Source organism: Ylistrum balloti, unplaced genomic scaffold (genome assembly GCF_031769215.1).
Source record: "Ylistrum balloti isolate Yb309-2 unplaced genomic scaffold, AGI_CSIRO_Ybal_v1 Utg371406, whole genome shotgun sequence".
Classification (NCBI taxonomy): domain Eukaryota; kingdom Metazoa; phylum Mollusca; class Bivalvia; order Pectinida; family Pectinidae; genus Ylistrum; species Ylistrum balloti.
Window position 1 is genome coordinate 244,100 of NW_026782739.1, and position 22,529 is coordinate 266,628.

The 22,529-nt window shown below is 32.8% G+C and overlaps 2 protein-coding genes across 2 annotated transcripts; one reads left to right on the plus strand and one right to left on the minus strand.

Annotated features, from left to right (window-relative positions):
- The first annotated feature begins 46 nt into the window (after window positions 1-46).
- Window positions 47-4,496, plus strand: LOC132562382 (uncharacterized). Its single transcript, XM_060227122.1, has 3 exons — window positions 47-196; window positions 1,753-1,898; window positions 2,726-4,496. Exons 1-3 carry the CDS (start codon window positions 47-49, stop codon window positions 4,494-4,496), a joined length of 2,067 nt encoding a protein of 688 aa, XP_060083105.1.
- A 2,740-nt stretch (window positions 4,497-7,236) lies between these two features.
- LOC132562387 (proton-coupled zinc antiporter SLC30A5-like) lies at window positions 7,237-22,522 on the minus strand. The gene is made up of 16 exons (XM_060227126.1): window positions 22,286-22,522; window positions 18,762-18,884; window positions 18,292-18,358; window positions 17,918-18,003; window positions 17,326-17,413; window positions 16,288-16,378; window positions 15,964-16,040; window positions 15,583-15,753; window positions 14,846-15,134; window positions 13,980-14,188; window positions 13,441-13,598; window positions 12,721-12,850; window positions 11,790-11,970; window positions 10,034-10,260; window positions 9,287-9,415; window positions 7,237-8,831 (listed from the first exon to the last, which is right to left on the minus strand). The coding sequence occupies exons 1-16, from the start codon at window positions 22,339-22,341 to the stop codon at window positions 8,661-8,663; spliced, it is 2,253 nt and encodes a 750-aa protein (XP_060083109.1). The 5' UTR covers window positions 22,342-22,522; the 3' UTR covers window positions 7,237-8,660.
- Between the last annotated feature and the right edge of the window lie 7 nt (window positions 22,523-22,529).

A 22,529-nucleotide genomic window follows, 5' to 3' on the forward strand; every position in this document is an offset into this window, starting at 1 on the left:
ATAAAAGTGAATGGTACTGTATTATACTGTATCATTTATTTTACAGATGGAAAAAGTAAGCAGGTTTGAAATTTCACCCATGGTTGCTCTTCTCAACATGATTAAGGTCAACTACTTTGGAAAAACAGAAGTTTACAAAGCACTGCTTGCAGTTCTTTGTGATTATGATAGAAGAAATCCACTTATTAAAGAAAAGGTAACTATTTGCATGGAGTTTTGAATGAGATTCAGCAGTTTGATATAGATATATATCTAACTAGATGCCTATCTTTGGCATTAACAAAGACTAAATCTTAACTTTTGCAAGCTTTTGGAAAAAGTCTGATTCCTTTATCAGGCAAAGTAGATTTTTTTAGAAGATTGGTCAAAAGCTGTTTTAACTCTTTTAAAATCCACATAACATAAATTCCTCTTTTTGAGTAAACAGAATCACAATATGGCTGAGAGTTTGGACGAAGTTTGGTTGAACAGATAGAGGAGCTAGCAATAAAATGTTTTTTTAAAAACATTTCTTCTGTACACCACTCTACCCCATTCTAAACTGCAAGAACACCTCAGCATTTGTTATGAGAGCTTCCTTTTCTAAAATAGATGAACAGCGATACATGTACCAGTACATCTATCCTGAAGCTTCTTCCAACAGACTTTGCACACCTTTTGAACTGTGTCCCTCTCTTGACTAACTTGTTTTTATATGAAGTTGAATTCATCAAAGAGCTTATTTAAGCAGGTCACAAAGACCTTGCAAAATCCTTTCAATCTCACTTTCAGATGTATATGATGGTGTCTCAGAATAGAGATTTATTGACCACATACATTGTAATTCTTCTACATCAGCTGCTTATCAAGATCTTTTCCAACAACAAAACCAACATGGACATCTTTCCATTAAGCTGTATGATAAGCATGTTGATTTCAATTTTTCTATTGTGAATTTTTCATTTCTGGATAGCAATACCCCTCTATCCCCAACCTCTGGTGTTTACATGTCACTGGTGATTCCATAATCAAGGACATGCTCCAAATATCACAATTTTCATGCAAGAATTCGACAACTGACAGAGATACAGAATGATGAAAAATGTGACAAAGTCTTATGGTTGCCATAGTGATCTCACCGAGAAGTATCCTATTTCTTTGTGCAATATGAAGCTGGATATATTTGAGGCTCATTAGCTTGCCTTTTGGTTCTGTTGTTGTATGGCTTGTTTTCGTTTGGGAATGTGACATTACTTTCTTTATACTTAGATTTATCAAGATTTACATGACAGTGTCTTGGATGATTCAGAAGACACTTACGATTCGGAACTTATTCTCTTTGTACTTATTGATGTTGAGTTTGAATTATGATTCTGTTCACGTACTGGAATTTCTTGTTTTTATTTAGTCACTTATAATAAATAAGTTATGTCTAGTTTTATCACAGTTGTAGTACATGTTTAAAAGATTTGAATTTTTCTGCATGAATGGTGTTTATAACGTTTATGAGAAAACCAACAGTAGTTACAATACACACATTAATGTATAGATTGAGAAATGAAGTTTCATATTTTATCAACTAACATTTTCCTTTGTAAGACTTAGTTTTAATATACTTTTCACTTTCCATGAAGAGTTTCCAGTTAAGTTACTAAATCACCTATTGCTTGATTTTCTAGATAGTCCGATATTTTATTTATAATGGAATTAATTCTTAAACAAGTTCTTCAGATTTCTTGCTGATGCAACTTCAACTGAATTTTTTATTCACAGACAAAGCACTATATCCAGCTGTTACTTGCTGATCATCAGGATCTGGCCAGAAGTCTAATTACCTTCCTCCCTGGAGAGGAAAACGCTGAGAATATCCCTCTAGGCTTAAGTCCAATCACTGATACACCTGCAGTTACCCATAAAAGGTTAGACTTGTGCTGTTAGTGTGTCTCATATACATTGTTAATATTGATAAATTCTCTTGGTATATAAAATATAAATATGCTATTTTAATTCTATGCATATTCTTCAAGACAGCCATTTTGATTTGATTTTTGTAAGGTAACCTGAGACTATGTATCATGGTGATTTATTGTGATTGTTTGTGTCATGCGTTATAAACCTTTTTCAGCATTTTCAACTTCTTCACAAAAACCCCTGAACCAGCTTTGATGAAATTTTGCAGGAACCTTATTTAGTTATTTTACTTTCTTAACAAGAACAACTCCAGTGACCATAGCCCCTTTTGGCCTCATGTTTTTCTCTATTTTCTTCTTGTCTGGATGCCTTATCTTTTAATTTTTAACTTGGCTATCAATTATGGCAGGCTTTATCATCATTTGATGGCAGTGTGTTTACAGTACCTAAATGTTATTTTGATTAAAAAAATTTTGAAAAGTTCGAAATTGTATTTCTGTTGTCACCAGTGACATTTAGATATGAAAATTTCTTTGTGAAATTCCCTCCCAGTTTTCAATGCTTTTCATGTCATTAAGTTGTGCTTTCTCTGAGGCATTTTAAGAGGAAAATTCGGAGTACTTTGAACATTTCTATGAATTTTGATACAAAAATGTACATTTTTCATGTATTTCATTTTCACATGCATATTGTCTGATCTGAGGAGATCTTGTAGTAAATAAGATGTAATTGTTAAAAAGTACAATGTACTAACACATGTAAAGTATATAATATGATGCTAAGATGCTTTATTCATGTAATGTCTTTACGAACCAAAACTTTTTTCTGTTTACAGACATAAAAAGAACAGGCCTAAAGGTAAAAAGAAAAATAAACCGAAGTCCAGGAAGTCCAACCTACTCAACGGAATGCTATTGGAGACCATGCCTTCTGATCTGGCTACACCTCCAAAACATTTTGATAAAAAGATGATCGACATTACAGCTGGCACACCAATATTAGATATCAAATCTGTAACTTCAGAAATGTCTACCCCTTCCATGAAAGAATTAGTTTTACCTCAATCATCACTTCAAACTGAGGTTTACACAACACAAAACATGAAATATAAATGCTGTTCTGAGGTCATTGATTCTGAGAGAGTCCGGAGTAAAAGTCCAATCTTTTCAAATAGCAGCAGAAAGCCTGTGGTATTTACTACAGCTGTTTATAATGAAAGCAAATGTTATGCTGCACCTTTTCCCATATATGACAGTTGTGGTTTTCCTTTGAAGAACTTGTGTAGACCTGGCCAAAAGTTTTCTCCACTTGTAGGTCATAAGCACACATGTAGCAACGTTGCAGATATTGGAACACACCTGACATTGAAAAGTATTTCTCAGTCAGGTACAGCTGAAGCCAACTTATCAGAAGTGCCAACTGTGACCTCTATGATTCCAGGTATCAAGCCTGGCAATAGCTGTCATGGCCTACCCTTATCAGTTCAACCATACCTGGGTGCTTCAAGAATGATGCCTCTATACAACCTTAGTAGAAACGGCTCACACACAAGTAATCAGGCACCATATTCAGCATCTTCTTATGAACCAAACATGAACTCTGGACTTGAAAGTTGGCCATTAAGCAACTGCAATTCAGTACCTCTGGTCCAGGGAACAGAGTCAACACCTCTTGGACCAATAACTCTGCCATATAAAGCTTACACCAACAATACTAATCTTCACCAGAATTTAATCCATAGGCCAGAGACTCTGGTGATGGGACCCACTCCAACGGTTTACAATCCAATGCAATGGCCAACAAGGTTCGAGCAATTCACTACCATGACAGTGGGTCGAACATTCCATCACAGCCCTGCAAGTTGCCTCAAGCCACCATCTGTTGCCCAGCTACCCTGTTCTGCTAGTCAAACTTCCCATACAGCACCTGTCCCACACTTGTACACATTACCAAAATCATCAGCGCCAGTGTCGACTATTTCAAGTTGGATAGAACAATCCATATCTCGTCAAGCCCTTGCCAAGAGTCCTTCACAATACACTATGGCCCAAATGTCTCATTCTGCTGGTAAAAAAACTTTCGTGGGAACAAATACCAACAATCTTTCATCCTTTCCATATACCAAGCAGATGATTCTCCCAGATGGTCAAACACAAAATCTGTATTTAAAGCCATCATCCATCCATGCATCGGACATAAATACAGTACCTGATGTTGATGATCATCAGAAAGGCATAGCAACAATTTCATATAACCACAACAAAGAGGAAAAGAACAATAACAACATTTCTTTCCAAAATGCAAGAGATGTCACTAACTGTGTACCAGTTAATGTATCAGCAGGGTATAGTACAATGCTGCAGCAGGTAGGAGATGCTACACAAAGTCTCCAGTCTTCATTGCCCTTCTTTATAACTGACCACCACCTGTCTATTTATCAACATCCAGATAATATTGTGGATTCCTTTGGTGGTCGAGGTGATGCAGATAGCACTAAGCCAAGAAAAGTTACAATGTCCACAAACTCAAGTGTACGAAAAAAACTGCGGTTAACACCAAAGTGTTCCAAACATCAGGAGAATGGAGTTTTGTTTGGTACTGAATAGATTACTTGCATGTTATTTAACTATAAAACTTCACAAAATATTTGCAACAAAAGTTATTTTACTACATGTATATTGTAAGCAACATCTTCAAATATTTATTGTACAGTTGTTTAAATTTGCTGTTATTCAAACTTCTTATGGTGTATAATTTCAAGTGTCATTTATATTTAATAGTGTTATGTTTGTACATTGTATATATTTAATTTCATATTGTAATTTTATATTTAAATCAAAATTTAATTAATGTGCCTGCATGAACATTTTCTTTTCCTGCTCTGCATGAAACATTGATAGCAATTTGAAGAATATTATATTACTGAAATATTTAAAATTTGGTCAGCTGTATTTTAAAAATACTGTTTCCAGATACTTGGATGAAAATAAATTCAGTGTTATCCTCTAGAAATTGTGTGCAAAGCACCTTATTTGGTAAATGTGACTTTCTTGTTAGGTGATGTTTTCTAAATGTAAACAAGATTCATATTTGGAGGCAAGCGTTTATTTCTTCAAACATGAGACCAAAACAAAGAAATTCTGCAGTTAATTTATTTCTGAAAATATTACGCAGTCCTGTAATTTGTATCCTGGTATGTCTGAAAACACATAACTGTTAAACACAAAGCTATCAAATGAAACTTTCAATCACCCATATACCGCAATACATACATTACAATCTTTCATTTAAAATCAAATGTCATTCAACTATCTTTTATCTCCCCTTTGGTTTTTAAACATGTTTATATGCATTTAAACAAACTCAACTACTTTGTATACAATTTGAAAGTTTGCCTTAGTTGCCTGTGATATATTACTATCAGTCTGCCTACTATTGAGTCTGTGTATATAGGTATTCATATTCTATATAAACAACACAAATTGTTTTTATCAAATATTTTATCATACAAAGTATTCCATAATAAAAATGCTTGTTTGCATGCTAATCCAAATGTAGGTTTAAACAAAGATTTGTAAAAAAAATGTTGATAGTTACTGATCCGTTGATCAGCAAAATAATTTTGAAAAGTCTCTGAAAACATTGGATTTCCTTATGAAAATTTGGAATATAAGGTTAATTTGAAAAATGAACTGTTTTTTAAGTCTCTTTCATTTACTTCTGATAACAGAACTTCGTAAATTAATCTTTGACCTGGTGTGAATTATTGCTTTATTCCTATCTATAATTGTTGTTAATGCTATGCTATGCTTTCCTTACACTATTTTCACTACAATTATAATGTTATTCAATTGAAGTGTCAATGTGTTAATCCAGTTAAGTGGAAACATGTAAATCTAGTTAAGTGGTAAGTGTATAGATTCAAGAACCCACTATAGCATTTTTGAAAATCTTTAAAAGAGTTTTAAATACTTTTTTGCATAATTATACTGCTTCAACTATTATGGTTTTGAGCAAATTATAATCGATTTGGTTTTCTTTCTTTTTTTATTTTAATTTCAGACTGAAAACTAAAAGAAGGTTGAACAAGGTCATAACTTTGTAATACTAAGTGTTAAGTGTAATCAATACTGATTGTTATTTAATACTCTAAGCTTTCAAATGAACATTTCCCCTTCTATGGCTAGTGTTCAGAATAAATTGGAAAGTTTAACTGATTATCAGTTCAATATAAATAACAAATGATCATTGAATAAGTTGGTCAGTGTGGCATATTAAAATTTTCTACCATTTTAATGGGAAGTTTTCACCATCATTAACATTGTAATACTTAATTTTCTTTTATTAAAAAACATATTTACAAATAATGAGTAACTAATATGTCAATAGCTTCTAGACTTTGTCTTTCCTTGCTATGCCAAATAGTAAATACATGACAAAATGAATTTCCAATAGTCAATGATTGATTTTACATCAACTGACTGATTATCAATTACAATTGGAATTGTTCAAACTTTCCCTTGAATACCAATATTACCTTATCACTTTTATAGCAATTTCCTACAAATATCTATTACAAAACTAAAGCCTTTCCAACACTGAACATGTTTTAATGGTTGATATTTTTATATCTACATATATTAATTTTCATTTACTGTGAACAGTATTAAATCTTGCAGTCTTCAAACTGAAAGTGTTGCACTCAATTATCTACACTAATTGCAGTTAATGTATGTTATTCATATAGTAATTAATACAGATGTGCAAATTCATCATTGCAAGAACTTGTTAAACAATGTTAAAGCACTAAGATTTGATTGCACGAAGTTAAGTATTTCTAAAGTGTCTGAAATGTCAGCTCTTCATATTGCTGTGCTATTTCAGTATAACTCACTATTATCAACTAGTGTCCTCTGAGATTTATTCCAGTCATCAATTGTTTGTATTTTAGGAGACTGATCTGTTTTAAGTGTTAGATTTATCAGTAATGTTAGTTTAAAGCAGACATTATATTCTTTTAACATGCATGTTAAGGTCACTGATATTTGCATATACTATAATGCTTTTTTTAGCTCTCAAATAACCTGAAAAGGTTATAGAATGAAATTTAGATTTATTCATCCATAAAAATAGAAATAATTAGATCAAAAACATTTTACTAATATCTGTTGAGACAAATGTTTGTAACAACCAAACATACAAAAATACATTTTTATATATCAATATTTGTAATACTGTATGTTCTCCTAATAGTAACATACACAAATTGCAAAGAATTTCATCATAGAAAATAGAAACTTTATTCAAGTTTATCACATAATTATTGATATCTTTTTTGAACTCATATTAATGATTACGTTGAATAAATATGTGAAACACAAACTGAAAAACACTAAGCCTGAGTTTACACAATACATTTTGATACATAAAAATTGTATGGGTCTATGTTTTATGACCAAGAACACAGCTCATCAATACAATGAAAGAGATTACAGAAAAATATCACATCCAATGCAACAACTCAATATCAGAAAAAAAGGTTTAATAAAAAGTAAAATCACATATTCTAAAGAATCTATTGAGCCTCAAGGATGACGCTAGCTGTTAAAAACTGAATCTTGATTAGTCCAATCATTAAGAGTAAACATCAGATACAGCTAGTTTGTTCTAACCTATGCTCTGTATGAATGATTCAGCTAAGAAATATGTTTGTTGTTCAGGTGCAGTTTGAATTTTTTCTCCTTTTATACTGTTTGGTCCATAAGTTGTTTTCTTAAGTCTGTTAGGTATCATTTTAACTAAATTTAAGAATGCAATTTTTTTGATTGGTCTCCTTGAATTCAATATAAGACAACTGAATATTTATCAATCAGTCATAAGTCTTACAGTATTGTTTATCTATTTAAATTTAAATATACCTGATTGTAAACATTGCAAGTTCTAATTCCTGCTAAAATATACCTTCAATTTACCAGCTCTACAATGAACTAGGAATTACGTTTTCAAAATAGGATTTCAAAGAATATCGTTTCTTCTACATTATTTTTATTTTCATTGTTAATGATGATACAAAGATATATTTACAATCTAATACCTGGATTTATTCTGATATTTTCATTAAAACTGGCCACCATTATGTAGCCATTTAACTGGGACAAAGATTCTGAAGAGGTATGTTAAGTTGTTGTGTTGAACTTGAAGGCATTATTGTAGTTTGTAAAACAAAGATGATATGACCACATGAAATACATTCACGGTGTTGCCAGCTCAACTGATATTGTCAGGTCAACCTGATATTGGACATAGATAGATCTACTGAAATCCTTATAAAATCACCTGTTTCCTGACTTTCAAGCATATTATTGAAAAATTCAAATAAAAGTTAAGATTTAATTTTGTCAAAATTTTGTTAAAAAATACCAAGAGATTATCATCTTAATACAGTAAAATGATTAATTTTCATGAGGAATAAAGTTTCACTGGTTTTTTGGGTACTTTTAAGTGTCTTTACAAAGGTGCTGCTGTTGGAAGAATTTGGTTTCATATTGGCTAATATCCTACTTACAGCTTAACAGTCATTTAAAAATGGTATGTTTAACCTCACAATGATGATATGAACAACTTGCAATTTGATCATTTTCACATTTCCCTTCCCAGATACCTTCTGTAAAAAGTCAGTTCTTGATGAAAATATAAATGTATCCACCGGTATTATGTAGTGGTCTAACTGTTAAGTATTGATTGATTGAGACCTGTCAACAAATAATACTTTATATAGATTTTATATCCTCCAGGGAAACAGGCTGTGCTTTAAAGTTGCTGCTCATGTTGGCCATGTCGCTGAAATTAGCACCAAGTCCAGACAGGTGGAGAAAGTAACTTGCCTTTTCTACCTGGACGGTCAGATTGGTCACACCAATCTCCTTGAATACACTGCTCACCTGTTTAATAAGAATACAAGCATAATGTAAAGACAGAGTGATGGAAAGGTAAAATTTTTTACCTGTTTAATAAGAATACAAGCATAATGTAAAGACAGACTGATGGAAAGGTAAAATTTTTTCAAACTTTCATTTACATTTTAAAAAAAAAAAATTTATAAAAGAAAGACTGAATAAGACTATGTTTTATAAATAAAAAAAACTTCAAAGACCTGAAATTTATTTTGCACTTAACCAGGAAAATGTATATAGGACATTAATGCCTCTACTCTGCACATGATCACATCATGTGCAGAGATTGATGTTATAATACTATGCTGTAAATATCTATAGAGATTTTTTCAAGGTATGATGCTCATTCTCTCAAAATCTGTTCAACTATTTGAGCCAGACAAGCAGTCAAATATGTTATAACCTTTCGATATTGTTGTAAAAGCTAACCTCAAAAAACTTACCTGAGCTACTACCTTTTGTTCACTGGCATCAGGGGTTGCTTGTATGTGTATACTACCAAATATTTTGTCAGCAGTGTGAGACCAGATCTTTGGTTCCCTGTATGACACCACACCTTCAATTGTCAATATCTGTAATGCAAACAGTTTTGGAATGAAATAATGACATCACCATGAAGTGAAGAGGAGAGCAAAATGGGAAATACATGTTACTTAATCATGTTAGGAACAAGAGAGACAAAGGTCGCTGACAGGAAAATCATAATATCAAAAATTGTTCACCGTCTGTGGATTAGAGATGAAAGAATATACGATACCATAGGGAAAATAAAATTTTCAACTTAATTGACTAAAAAGACTTGGATAAACAAATAAAAGTTATGATGGCAAAACAGAGACCAATCGTAGTGGTATTTGGTGCACTGAAGAAAAAGATAGCTATATTTAATTACAGACAGGAAAAAAACCTGTTAGGAAGCCAAGAAATGTACAATTCATATAAAAAAACGACCTCCATGGAAAAGGACAATTAAAAGAAAGGTTAATTTCTAAATATTATAATAACATTGCTACAAATTCAGATTATTTACTAGTAAGATTGCTATCTATATACATGTATAGGTACACAGAAAATGAAAAACTGAAAACTTTGTCACTGAAATAAGTTCATAATACATTGATATACCGGTAAATTTATGGATATAGAGGCCACAGTGTAGTCTTATCTCTTAGAAATATGACATGACTTACCTTTCTGCATACTGTAGGTAGTTCCCTCTCTATTTTGACTGGCATTCTAAGGAGAAGGATCACTGAAGTCTCCTTCAGTAATGGCATAACACTCAACAATATCATGGTAGCAATGAAAAGTGAGCAAATTGGATCTGCAATGTTCCAGCCAAAGTTTTCAATCAACAAAGAAGATATGATCACACCCACGCTGCCCATGGTGTCAGCTAACACATGCAGGAAAACACCTACATGGAAATAAAACAGTTGATTTTATATCACCGAAACTGACACATGAGTATGATATCTTAAAGTAAGATGCTGTTTCCTGAACCAAGAATATCCATACTCCACTGCTGCTTGATGTTACGTGTTCAAATATTGATCATATAATGAAAACTCACCTGAAGAATAACTCCACTATAAACCAATGTTAAATGCTACCTAGCTTGGCAAGCTGCTGATTTGACTTCATTTCTTCGTGTAAACGATAATCTAACTTTGTTAATCAGGTCTGTTTGATGAAACATTTACATGTAGTTTAAGATATGGTCATTTTAATGACCCTCTCAAAGGAGTTCAAATGAAATATTCTAAGACACCTTTCTAAATCTTGCATGAAATTGACAAGAGTTTGAATCTTCTCATCAAATAAACATGAATTTTATTAAAAATAATCAAGAAGACATTTTCTGAAGCTGACTTCATCTGTAAAATTTGCTGTGTTTTTTTCTTGTGTGACTATAATGCTATTGGAAATCTATGACACTATGTCACAAGAGAAACAGGAAGATACAGCTCACCTCAGAAAGTCGTTACCACAGGAGTGTTTAAACACAATTTAAGTAAACGTTTTGACATAATATTGATGTAACTGTATGACAATTGGATATAAATGTGTGCTTACCAGCATTAACAGGTTATATTGGTAAAATAAGTAGAAATATTACTGACAATTGCCAGCTTCATCATATTAATCAAATACATATTAATGATCCTGAAAAAAATCATCATGTGGTACATTGGAGGTTTTGGAGGAAACAGGTTGGGGAAAGGAAATGTAAAATCGTGGTCTAATTTCAGGTCAAAGGGTATAGCTAGATTTATAGAAGCAGTTTACATTTCAAGCTTCATTTATACAAATAAACCTTTTTGAGTCTGATTTTATTTTCTGTACTGGTGAGTGAAATGTGTTAAAAAGATAATATTAAACACCAGTAATGTTGCCATCTAGATGCAAAGGCTGTAAAATTGAGAGAGAAGCAGGGGATCTGGTCTTATAATGATAAAATATACCTGGACCAGATCCTCCAAGATATAAGGTTCTTAGTGAGTGGTGCCAATAGACTGAAATACAGGCAAAATTCACCAGACAAGATCTAGAAATATATATACTGTACTGAAGAAATAGGATATAGATCATCATTCAAGATTTTATCATAATCTACATAGGAAGAAGTAAGGAACATTGCACCATAAAAGATAAAGAAATATTGATCATAACAAGAAATAAAAATATTGAAATACTTAGACCAATTCAAATACATAGAGAAAAATATGTTCTTTGATAATGTATTCTAAGTGAGAAATTAATGAAACCTTCACTTGTTTGCTGCAGTCAGAAAAAAACCCCTTCCCATACCGTACAAAGATAAGCTTCAGTTTTTCCTCTGTGTATCTATCAGTCTGAAACATTGCATTTCAGTGATAAAGTGATAAAAAGAGGAATAAGAAATATAGGCCAACACTGGATTCTATGATTATACGAGTTACTTACCCTCCATATTAATATTATGATCAGACTGACTAGGTGCACCATGTGAGTGACCATGTTGGTCTCCATGGTGACTGTGACCTCCGCCGTGACTGTGGCCATGTCCACCATGACCGTGAGTGTGTGAGCTGCGGAAGGCTGTTATACCGACTAGATTTACTAGTAATCCTATCACAGATACTGTCTGCAATGTTGAAACATTTATAAAATTCAATCCCAATTTTCATATGTATCATGGTCTTAACAGGCACAGAAATGTGTGAGAAATTATAAATAGGCAAAAATTTAGTTTCACTCCGAGGAAAATATGATTTTTTTTTTTAAAAACTTCACATATTATACATACACATTAAGGATGACACAAATACATTTCCATTAATCATCATCATCATCATGGAACCCACATATCACACCATTTTATCAATATCATTAGACATCATAATCATTGATATAAAAATATGTCATCACATTCCTCACCATCAACACCATTCAGCCATTTTATCACATTCCTCACCACCAACATCATTCAGCCATTTCATCACATTCCTCACCATCAACATCATTCAGCCATTTTATCACATTCCTCACCATCAACATCATTCAGCCATTTTATCACATTCCTCACCACCAACATCATTCAGCCACTTCATCACATTCCTCACCATCAACATCATTCTGCCATTTTATCACATTCCTCACCATCAACATCATTCAGCCATTTTATCACATTCCTCACCATCAACATCATTCAGCCATTTCATCACATTCCTCACCATCAACATCATTCAGCCATTTTTTCACATTCCTCACCATCAACATCATTCTGACATTTTATCACATTCCTCACCATCAACATCATTCAGCCATTTTACCACATTCCTCACCATCAACATTGTGGATTTGTCTAGAAGTGAAAACTCTATGTCATACTTACTAGAAGCTTTTCTGTTTTGACCACTGGGGGTTCATGTAATCGCTCAATAGCCTCAGTAAATACAAATATTCCAATTACAACAAGGAACAAGCCATTTATAAACCCAGACAGTACCTCCACTCGATCATACCTTTAAACAAACACAAATGATTTTTAAGAATGGCAGTGGACCAACAGTGTGTTAAAAATCTGAAGCATAAAACCAATACTGTGATATGTAAAATGTTATGGTACCAATACAATTGCAGTTCATACATCTTTTTCATGGAGTTTTAAACCCCATAAACCTTATCTTAACATTACTTATCAAAAACAAGTAAGAAATGCATTCAGAATGTGGGTAAAAGGTATAAAATTTAAATCTGATGTTCATGACAGTAAATCTTAATTCCAAGGTGTCAAAAATAATGTTAAAAACAATGAAAGCACGGGAGGTTGAAACAGTCATCCAGTATTTGCTCCTTAACTGACAACTGAGGCACTTTTAACACCATTTAAAACATAAATTGGGATGGAAATGCACATATTGATACAGGATTTGAAAGGCTAAGTCGAAGCTTGCTAGACCTCAAAATAACATCAGTAGGTCCATCCTTATTTTATAAATAGAAAAAAAATGATCCACTGGTCAAACTAATAAACGGAAATGGGCCCAAATGACACTACTTGTCCCTCTAGATTCAAGCATAAAAGGTGATCAGATAAGTTTAAGGTACAAACCCATAGGAGAATATGCGAGTTGCTTTCCATCTACTCATGATGGCTGCATACAGTCCCATGACCAGCGCGGAACAGTCAAATAACATGTGGAAGCCATCAGATATTAGGCCTAAGCTATTGGTCCAAACCCCATACACCAGCTCAACAAATGTAAATATCTGGTAATGAAGATTAAAACAAAATTATACTTTGAAAAAAAAGGTTTGGAGAAAAGTCCATTTCATATTTTCTTTGCTTTAATAGTTTGACTAATCAGCAAAAAGTTTATCTCTTTAAACACTCTCAAAACATCTCCTTTACAACAAATATCACACAATTAAAAAATTTAATCGAATATATGCAATGATTTCCTTCTAATAAAAATATTTGTTATGAAAAATTTGGATTTAACAAACAATTTCATGTTTTTACAACCAAATATTCTACACATTCCACTATCTTTTAGTTGTATTCTTTTCATTACAGCAGAAGTTTCTTTATTCTTTTTTTAAAAGTGACTTTGAATTAAATGACAATAAACCAGCAATTTATATACTTACTAAATTAATACACAAGAAATAAAATATTTTTCGTGAATTAGAATCCTCCAATATCTGACGCAGCCCATTTTTGATGACGGACAGCACTGAGTGTGAAGTTTTATGTAAAGCATCACCTGTAAAGCTATAGAGAGGTAATCCAGCGGGAGAATAGCCGACAAAACTCCCACCTTTACCTGGCTTACTAGGGAAGCCAAGTATACTGGAAGCTACAACAGAAAGATTAAGTGTGATTTGAATATATATACATTTACCGGTATATATATTTAATAATTAGAAAACAGTAAGATTTAAAAGGCTTCAACATATCACTTATACTCTAAGATACAATCGTACATCAAAGCATCTCCCCCCTACCTTTCCAAAATTTATATACATGTACATTATATGTATATGGTATATCTGTAAAGAAGAATTTTGCATCGTTATGCAAGAATATTTGTGTCCCTGTTACATTTTAGTTACCAAAAATGTCTAAGAGCCAAAAAGACATCAAAAACTTGACAAACATTCTAAATATTGCTTAAAGTAAAATTCATTGATTGATTCGAAGTTGTTCAGAAAAAAATGATCAAGAATTTAACGCCAGTACTAGCATACCTAAAGAAAATAATGTTTTACAACAAAACAGGATCAAGATATCTGAAAGTCGCTGTATTTCATAACAGAATATACCTGGTGCTTATCCTTTATTAGATACAAGCTAAATACTTATCTTATCATTGATGAGAATATTGGCACAAAAGGAAAAATAACATATTAGCCTGATGGCAAAAAAAAAAACCATTAAAAGACATAAAACATAAAAAAATTGTCTTCCTAGTTTCCTGATTCGTAAAAGCATTCCTGAGACATATATCACTTACCAAGAAGGAAGGTCATCAGACTAAGGACCACACCCCCTGACAGAACATGGTCCTCTGTGATGATGTCCCGTAACTTGTGTAGTGTTGTTATCTGTGCCATCATTGGATGGTTCCATGTCAGGCCAAGAAACAGAGCACTAAGTATGATCGCGTATGTACCATACACTGATGTCTTTGGAGGCTGGAGGTGGTTTGTTACAACCGCCTCAATATAAAAGTCTACCACGAATACAAACAGAATCACCAGTGTTAAGGGAAAAAGGAGATAAAGCCATGACTCAATGTAGCTCTGAAATTAGAAATGAGTTTTTATGCTGAAGTGAATATCAGGACAAGAAAAATACTAAATGTTAGTTGATTAAACAGAGAACATATTAAAGTTGAAACTATTTAGGTAAGGTCACAATAATTATCATTTAACAGGAATTTGTTATTTTGAGGTAATAACCGAGTTACCTTCATATTTACAATATAAAATTTCACTGACGATGCAAACTGATTTGAATGCTGTATAGGTAGATGGTTTCATGAATATACATGGTATAAATTGAAATCTTTCAAAGCAAATTTATAAAATCATCTTACAATTCGTAAGCACCTTGATGCTTCTGTTAATTTTCTTAAATCTGTGCAGGTGAAAACATATCCTTCTAAAATCAGAATATATTTATCAACAGAGAATGCATATGTATCAAAAGATGTTATCAGGGTATAAACAGGTTCTGTAAATATCTCACCTCTCTTGTAAAGTGCATAAAGAGCATCCAAGGAAAGAGCAATATTGCCTGCACTAATGTAGAGAGAGCATGGAGTCGTTTTGAGCCACCAATGTCTACTGACAATTTCTTTGATGCACTGCTGTACCCTACATGTGTAAACAGGGTTATCGCCAGCAGGACTACACCTCCCTGTAAAAAGTATAACAATATAACTTAGAAGAAATTTAGAGACCCAGTGTAATTTATTCATCTATACTGAATTCATTAAACATTTGTGTGAGTTAAGTGCTCTTAACTGACATGAGTTAATTTCCTTGTGATCTGACGAGCCAATAAAATTGATAATAGATACATACCTTGTAATCTGACCAGCCAATAAAATTGCTAATAGATACATACCTTGTGATCTGACCAGCCAATGAAATTAACAACGGGATAGAATAAGTGTGTGAAGATGTTTTGATGTATTTCATTAGCTGTAAAGTCTTGTTAAGGAAGCTGAACAAATAAAGACACTACGCTAAAATTTTCATAAGACACAGAAGAAAGAAATGGCTTACTAAACAAATTCCAAAAATTTTCATATTTCATGAAACTTTTCTACAAGATTTTCTTCAAGTGCGATTTTCAGAAACATTAAAAAATACATCGCAAAAAATGGAAGTCATAATCAAACACCTGTAAGTACAGGTAAAATGTCTGATGTTTTGAGTACAAGGATACATTCATGAACAGCTAGATTATCCAATCTCTCGTCATGGTCAAAAAGTAATAGAGTGATCACAGCTATAATGAAAAATATAGCCCCTCTCATCTGAAAAACACAAAAAATTCTTTACAGTTTACAGCAATACAATATTGAAAGCTTACCCAATTTCTAAATGACTAGAAAAAACAAATCAAATATAAACAAGAGATCAATGGGCCTTAATGGCCTCCTGAGGTCTTCAGGTTTTTGGACAGTTTTGTGCATCAGTCCCATCATTGTGGCAGACAGAACTGATATACTGTGTGCATACTTACAATGTTTTTATTGTTTTTAAGTTTGAAGGCTAAATTTTCAATTAAACACAGCTGATAACACTGTCTGTTGTTGTAGCTTAAAATGTTTTTGGCCTCTGTGACCCTTTGAAACAAGGTCAAGATCGCTAATTTGAACAAGTATGATAGCCCATCATTCCAACATGCTACTGGCCCAATATCAGGACCCTGGGCCTTTTGGTTATTGAGAAGTAAAAAAAAAAACAAGTAATTTGTTTGCGACGGACAACACAAGATGCAAGACAAAAGACGATCGGTCACTTGAGACGAAGAACTTGAATTAACTATTAATAAGGCCCTTTAAAAGGACAATATCTTGAACACTGCAATTACTTATTTTCTTGTGTATCATCTTTCTCTTTTTCTGGTAAATACAATCAAAATGGATTTTGCTTTTATTTTTCTGTTGTCAGCAAGTCCAAGATGATGTTCCCTTTGTAAAATGCGTTCTCCATGAGTCAAAAAGTTTGTCATCTTGTCTAATGTGTTCTCCAAGAGTCAAAGATGATGTCATTTTTACTAATGTATCCTCCAAGTTTTAAACACAGTGTCCTTGTTGCTAATCTGTCCTTCAAGACTCAAGAGAGTCTTTGCTATTCTGTCCTCAAAGAGACAAAGTGAATGTCATTTTTACTAATCTGTCCTTCTAGATTCCATTAGGATGCAATATTTGCTAATCTGTCTTCTAACAATCAACTTAATTAGCTTTTATCCACATACCTTTGAGGGGCCTCCTCCATTGTTTGTAAAAAGAGCACATGCTCCTGCTATTATAACTAGATCACTGTGTTCAAAAAGAAGGATTGTTCTGGAAAAAAAGGACAATTTTACAAATATATATCTCCATTATATGTAAACTAGTTACAATAGCATGAAAAATCCAAAGAAGCAGAACCAGTTAGCTATCAGAAAACATCCCCTGATAATCTCCATGGCTGTCAGAAACATTACCTTTTTACAGCAATATTGAAACAAGCTATCAGCTTATAAAACTCACTCTCCACGGCCCTGATTAAGTACCATGAGTGATCTTATTAGTTATTGTAGGAGGAGTACCTAGGTAAAATCCTTATGGTCAGGTGCCTACCCCATACATTTTCATATCTGAATGGAGAAGGACAAGTGTACCTTTGTGTTGCTTCTATGCCATCTCATCACCTATGCTTATGTCATGGTCATTGATGTAATGATACATTTAACTCCAAATGAGAAATTCATCAAACTATCTCAATATAGTTACCTTATATTAAAATGCTTTGTCTATAAATGTTTAACAAACCTCAGAGAGAAATGTGAAAGTACAGAATATTACCTTAAGGGACCACAAAGTGTCAATCCAAACAGCCAGAGCAGATTAATCAGCCCTCCAAACAGTGCATGTCTTAAAACTCGGAACCACTGAAAAAAAAAATGGGTTTCACTTGCAAAGGAAAAACCAATTCAACAATGGTACCATACACAAATCTATCAACTGAGAGGTTGAAAATTTGTGCCAACTATTCATTGTCAAACAGAAAGGTCAACAGAAAAAGATAGGGTCTGATTGGTTAGATTATGGAGGCAACCTTGTTGCCATACTGTATAGCAGTCTGTATGTGTCAACTTATGCAAATTATAAGCCCTCCTCTGTATGATTATCATTTAATTGTTGTTTATTAGAAGTTTGGTAATGAATTTGCTACTTACATGGTTATTTGACAGTTTCTTTCCTGATGAAAATGGTTTTTGGAGAAGTAGTAGTGGTATAGTACTCCTGAAATTTAACGTTGTTTTATAAATACAACATTTACAGTCTCCTCAACTCATCTACATTAATAACCTATTTCTGGAATCAGTTTTAAGCAATGATTGTGATGAAAATTATATCTAGATATTACTCTGATTAAGAAATATCCTGATCAACCCGATGGATGCAACTCCTTTTGGAACCGATATCGATAAAGTTGGACTCAACAAATCTAAAAGTGCAATGGTTGAAGATAAACTGTCATTCCTTGAAGGAAAACAATATATGATAGCATGTTACATGGAAAAGAAAATAATGCAGTTCATAATAATTCAAGCATATGTCACCTACAGTTGTGTGTTTAATATTTTTATATGAATTTTAATCTTTAATACTTCAGACTGTATTTGCAATACTACACAATACTTACCCTGCTTTTATAATAAAAAGGAACTGAACAACTGGAATTAGTTTGAGTAAATCATAGGACATAAACAGGCCCACAGCCCGTAAAAACTTGAACACCACCAAAAGAATCAGATAAGGACTTGCCCTGCAATCAAATAATGTTATAAGACTTTAATACATACAGAGCATGCATTATTTAAACAAGTATGACATATTTCATGTTCAAATGAGTTTTTGCTAATTACAGATTAGCAGCTTTTTGAATCAATTAAAGAATTTTTTTTTCTTTGGGCATTGTAATACATGTACCAAGTCAGCAAGGTCATTGAAAAGGAGAAACTCTTCATAATAACAACCATTGTCTTTAATTTGCAGGTTTAAGTTCATGCAACTGACTTGAATTCAATATGTATAGTTGAAATCATATGATTGGAATGATTTGTGAAGTGCCATTAATATTAGTTAATTTGGGGTAAGAATAAGTTTACTTTTTTGGGAATTGATTTTTGTGTTAACCTTAGTGAAATTCCTGGAATGAATTACGATAAGAAACTTGTTAAATTAAAGGCTCTTATTAATGTGTGGGAAAGACGAAGGCTTACTCCTTTAGGTAGAATCAGTATAATAAAATCTTTATTAATTTCCCAGTTCAATTATTTATTTATTACCCTACCAAATCCTTCCAACAGTTTTCTTGGTAAATTGAGCTCTATTTTATTTGATTTCCTCTGGAATGGCAAACAACACAAGATAAAAAAAGACGTGGTCATTCAGAACTACATAGACGGGGGATTAAAAATGATAGATATTGTAGCTTTCATAGATTCTCTCAAACTTGGCTGGATCAGAAGAATATTCCACTCATCAGGGAAATGGAAAATATTATTGAATTCTATTATAGATGAGAAAAAAATGTTAAATTGTGGGATAGAATATGTTAATTCTTGTTGCCTAAATTGTAGAAATCCATTCTGGAAAGATGTATTTAAAAGTATGATTAAACTTACTAACTCGGAACTTTTTAGACAATGTTATATCACATCTGTCTTAAAAAGTCCTTTGTGGTATAATAAAGACATTCAGGTGGGGAATAAATGTGTTTTTTATCCAAGATGGTTTAATGCAGGTATACATACCATAAATGACCTTGTAAAGAATTATGAAGACATGACATTTTATTCTTTTAATGAGTTTGGTAATCTTTTCCCAACAATCAACGCCAACTATCTGCAGTACTTTGGTCTAATTACATCTATGAAGAAATTTCTACGGAAGAATACACTTCAGGTTGTACAGATTCAACAACCTTTCATACCACTTTTTTATGAAATATTTTTCAAAAGTAAAAAAGGTTCAAAGGATTTTTATATTTGTTTAATTAAACGACCACCAATACCAACTGGAATTCAAAAATGGGGGATAGAGTTTGATTTTGATGAACAGAAGAGGAAAAATATTCTAAGAATCCCATTTACTATCACTAAAAACTCAAAACTTCAGTGGTTCCAAGCAAGAATTATTCATCGTATATTGGTCACAAATTCTTTTCTTTTCAAAATTAATTTAAGTCCTAGTCCTTTGTGTAATTTGTGTAATATGGAAAGGGAGACAATTATACACTGTTTGTGGGAGTGTGTCGAGGTGCAGACACTGTTAGAGAGATTTGAATCGTTAATCAACCTTTTCTTTATTCCATTTTGGATGAACAAAGAAACTTATCTCTTTGGTATTCTTTCTCCTACGGCTAATGTAGTAGATAATGAAATTTTGATTATTATTAAACAATATATATACAAGACAAGATGTCTGCACAAAACTCTAAGTTTAAATGGTCTCATAAATACAATAAAAGATCACTTCCGAGTACAAAAATATATTGTTTCCTCTAAAAATTGTCACATAAAAAGGAATTTTGAAAACAACTGGAAAAAATGGAAACCTGTTTTGGACTTATAAATTATATCTTGAGCTACTTTCTCCATTGACCTTGACATCACCACAATTTCAACCATTATTTCATTTTCCTCATTTGACCTATATATTAACTGTAAATGTTAAAATAGACAGTATCTGATAAAGCCCTCCAGCTTGTTTCTTTCTCTCTTCTCCCTCTTCAATCCATTGCCCCTTCTTTCCTTCCCCTCCGCCTCACCCTTTCCCATCTGTCATATGTAATGTGTGTATGATCTTGTGAGGATGTGTGTGTATATACGTGTGAGAGAGGGTGTGTGAGTGTGTGTGTGTGTACTCATCCCATAGAAGGTATGGGCTGGGCCAAATTCCGTAGCCACCTATATTTTCTGTTGGTTAATAGTCTGGATGTTTGATGATGATGATTATGATGATTGATGTTTGATGATGATGATGAGGATTGGTGCTTGTTTGATACATGTAATTCTTTGCGAATGATAATGATATGTTATGTACAATTTAGAGTGAAAATGATGTTAGGCCCTTAAATTGTATGGCGTGTCTGTGTATTGGTGTGTGAGGGCATGTGTGGCTTTGAAAGGCTGCAAGTGAAACATTTATGTTTTGAAAAATCTTTGAAAAATAAAAAATTATAAAAAAAAAAAAAATTAATATTAGTTGTGTACTTTGTAGTTCACATTTCAAGGAACAAATTAATTTGACACATGCTTTATCATCTATCACAATAACAAATAATAGCTCATAATAACTAATATCAATGTAAATTGGGAAAAATAAAAATTACAAATTGGTTGAAGAGAGAGCATACACAGACTGTTAAAGCTATGTAACTCTCTTACTCCAATCAGCTATTGTTTGTTTATGTTAATTAACATTTAAGATCTTACAGGATTAACACTACAGGGGCAGTCATGCATGTCAGTTTCCCTTCCCTTTGTTGCCCTGGGACTAGTCTGAAGGGTTCTAACTATTTATCTACATTTATATTTTTAGCTTGGCCGCTGACGATAGTAAGTATTCCTCCCTTTGTAAAAACGCCTAATGCTAGCAACCCCTGCTAGGATCCGCATTCAGACAATATTTCATATAGTCTACAACAGTGTGATAGTTATACATCATACATCAATGAAATGCTAAAACACTTTTCTCCTTACATGCACTCGTCTCAAAGCAATCAAATGTTGTAAACTAAGTAGTTCCCTCATTTTCATCAACAACTTTACTTTTCCAGGATATCAACAATTGCTGCAACTATACAAAAACTCTCCAAGGCTTGCTTAACACTTGTAGTTATAAAATCCACCATTCCAGCAGATATTTGATTTAATTTTCGTAGGTTTAATTAACAGCCACAAGTCTAATAAGGTTCCGCAGAGTGGTGGCTATTGTAAATATGCTACAAAGTAAAGTGGTTGAGGAAAATAATTTGAAATGCTTAGTTTACAACATTTAATTGCTTTGACACATATCCAAGTTAGTAGAAAAGTTATTTATCTTTTATTCGATATATGATGTGTAACTAACCAGCTGTTGTAAACTATATAAACGGGTAAGGAATTGTATATTCAGCATTACAAATGAAGTCAAGAATGCGCAACGTATTATAGTCTTTACCCTGATGATGGATAAATAGCATGTTTTGGCAAGATGTTGCCATATGATTCCGTCATAATGAAGAGATAGTTGTCGTGCACACAAACTCAAGTCTCTGCGGACAAGAAATGTCTTGAAACACCAATTTTCGTCGCACAGCATTTGTTGTATAAAAGATGAAACAGTATTTTCACTATGGCCTGTTGCATTTTGAAGTCCAGTCCAGATCTGGAATACACATTTTCTGTACAAATTCTACACAAAC

What these genes read in the sequence shown, in the direction of transcription:
- LOC132562382 (XM_060227122.1), top strand. Translation starts at nt 47, where the DNA reads ATGGAAAAAGTAAGCAGGTTTGAAATTTCACCCATGGTTGCTCTTCTC. An exon ending in ATCCACTTATTAAAGAAAAG is followed by an intron (nt 197 to 1,752) that starts GTAACTATTTGC and finishes TTTTATTCACAG; the next exon opens with ACAAAGCACTATATCCAGCT. An exon ending in CCTGCAGTTACCCATAAAAG is followed by an intron (nt 1,899 to 2,725) that starts GTTAGACTTGTG and finishes TTCTGTTTACAG; the next exon opens with ACATAAAAAGAACAGGCCTA.
- LOC132562387 (XM_060227126.1), bottom strand. Translation starts at nt 22,341, where the DNA reads ATGACGGAATCATATGGCAACATCTTGCCAAAACATGCTATTTATCCA. An exon ending in ACACTTTGTGGTCCCTTAAG is followed by an intron (nt 17,414 to 17,917) that starts GTAATATTCTGT and finishes CTTTTTTTCCAG; the next exon opens with AACAATCCTTCTTTTTGAAC. An exon ending in TTATGCACTTTACAAGAGAG is followed by an intron (nt 15,135 to 15,582) that starts GTGAGATATTTA and finishes TTCTAATTTCAG; the next exon opens with AGCTACATTGAGTCATGGCT.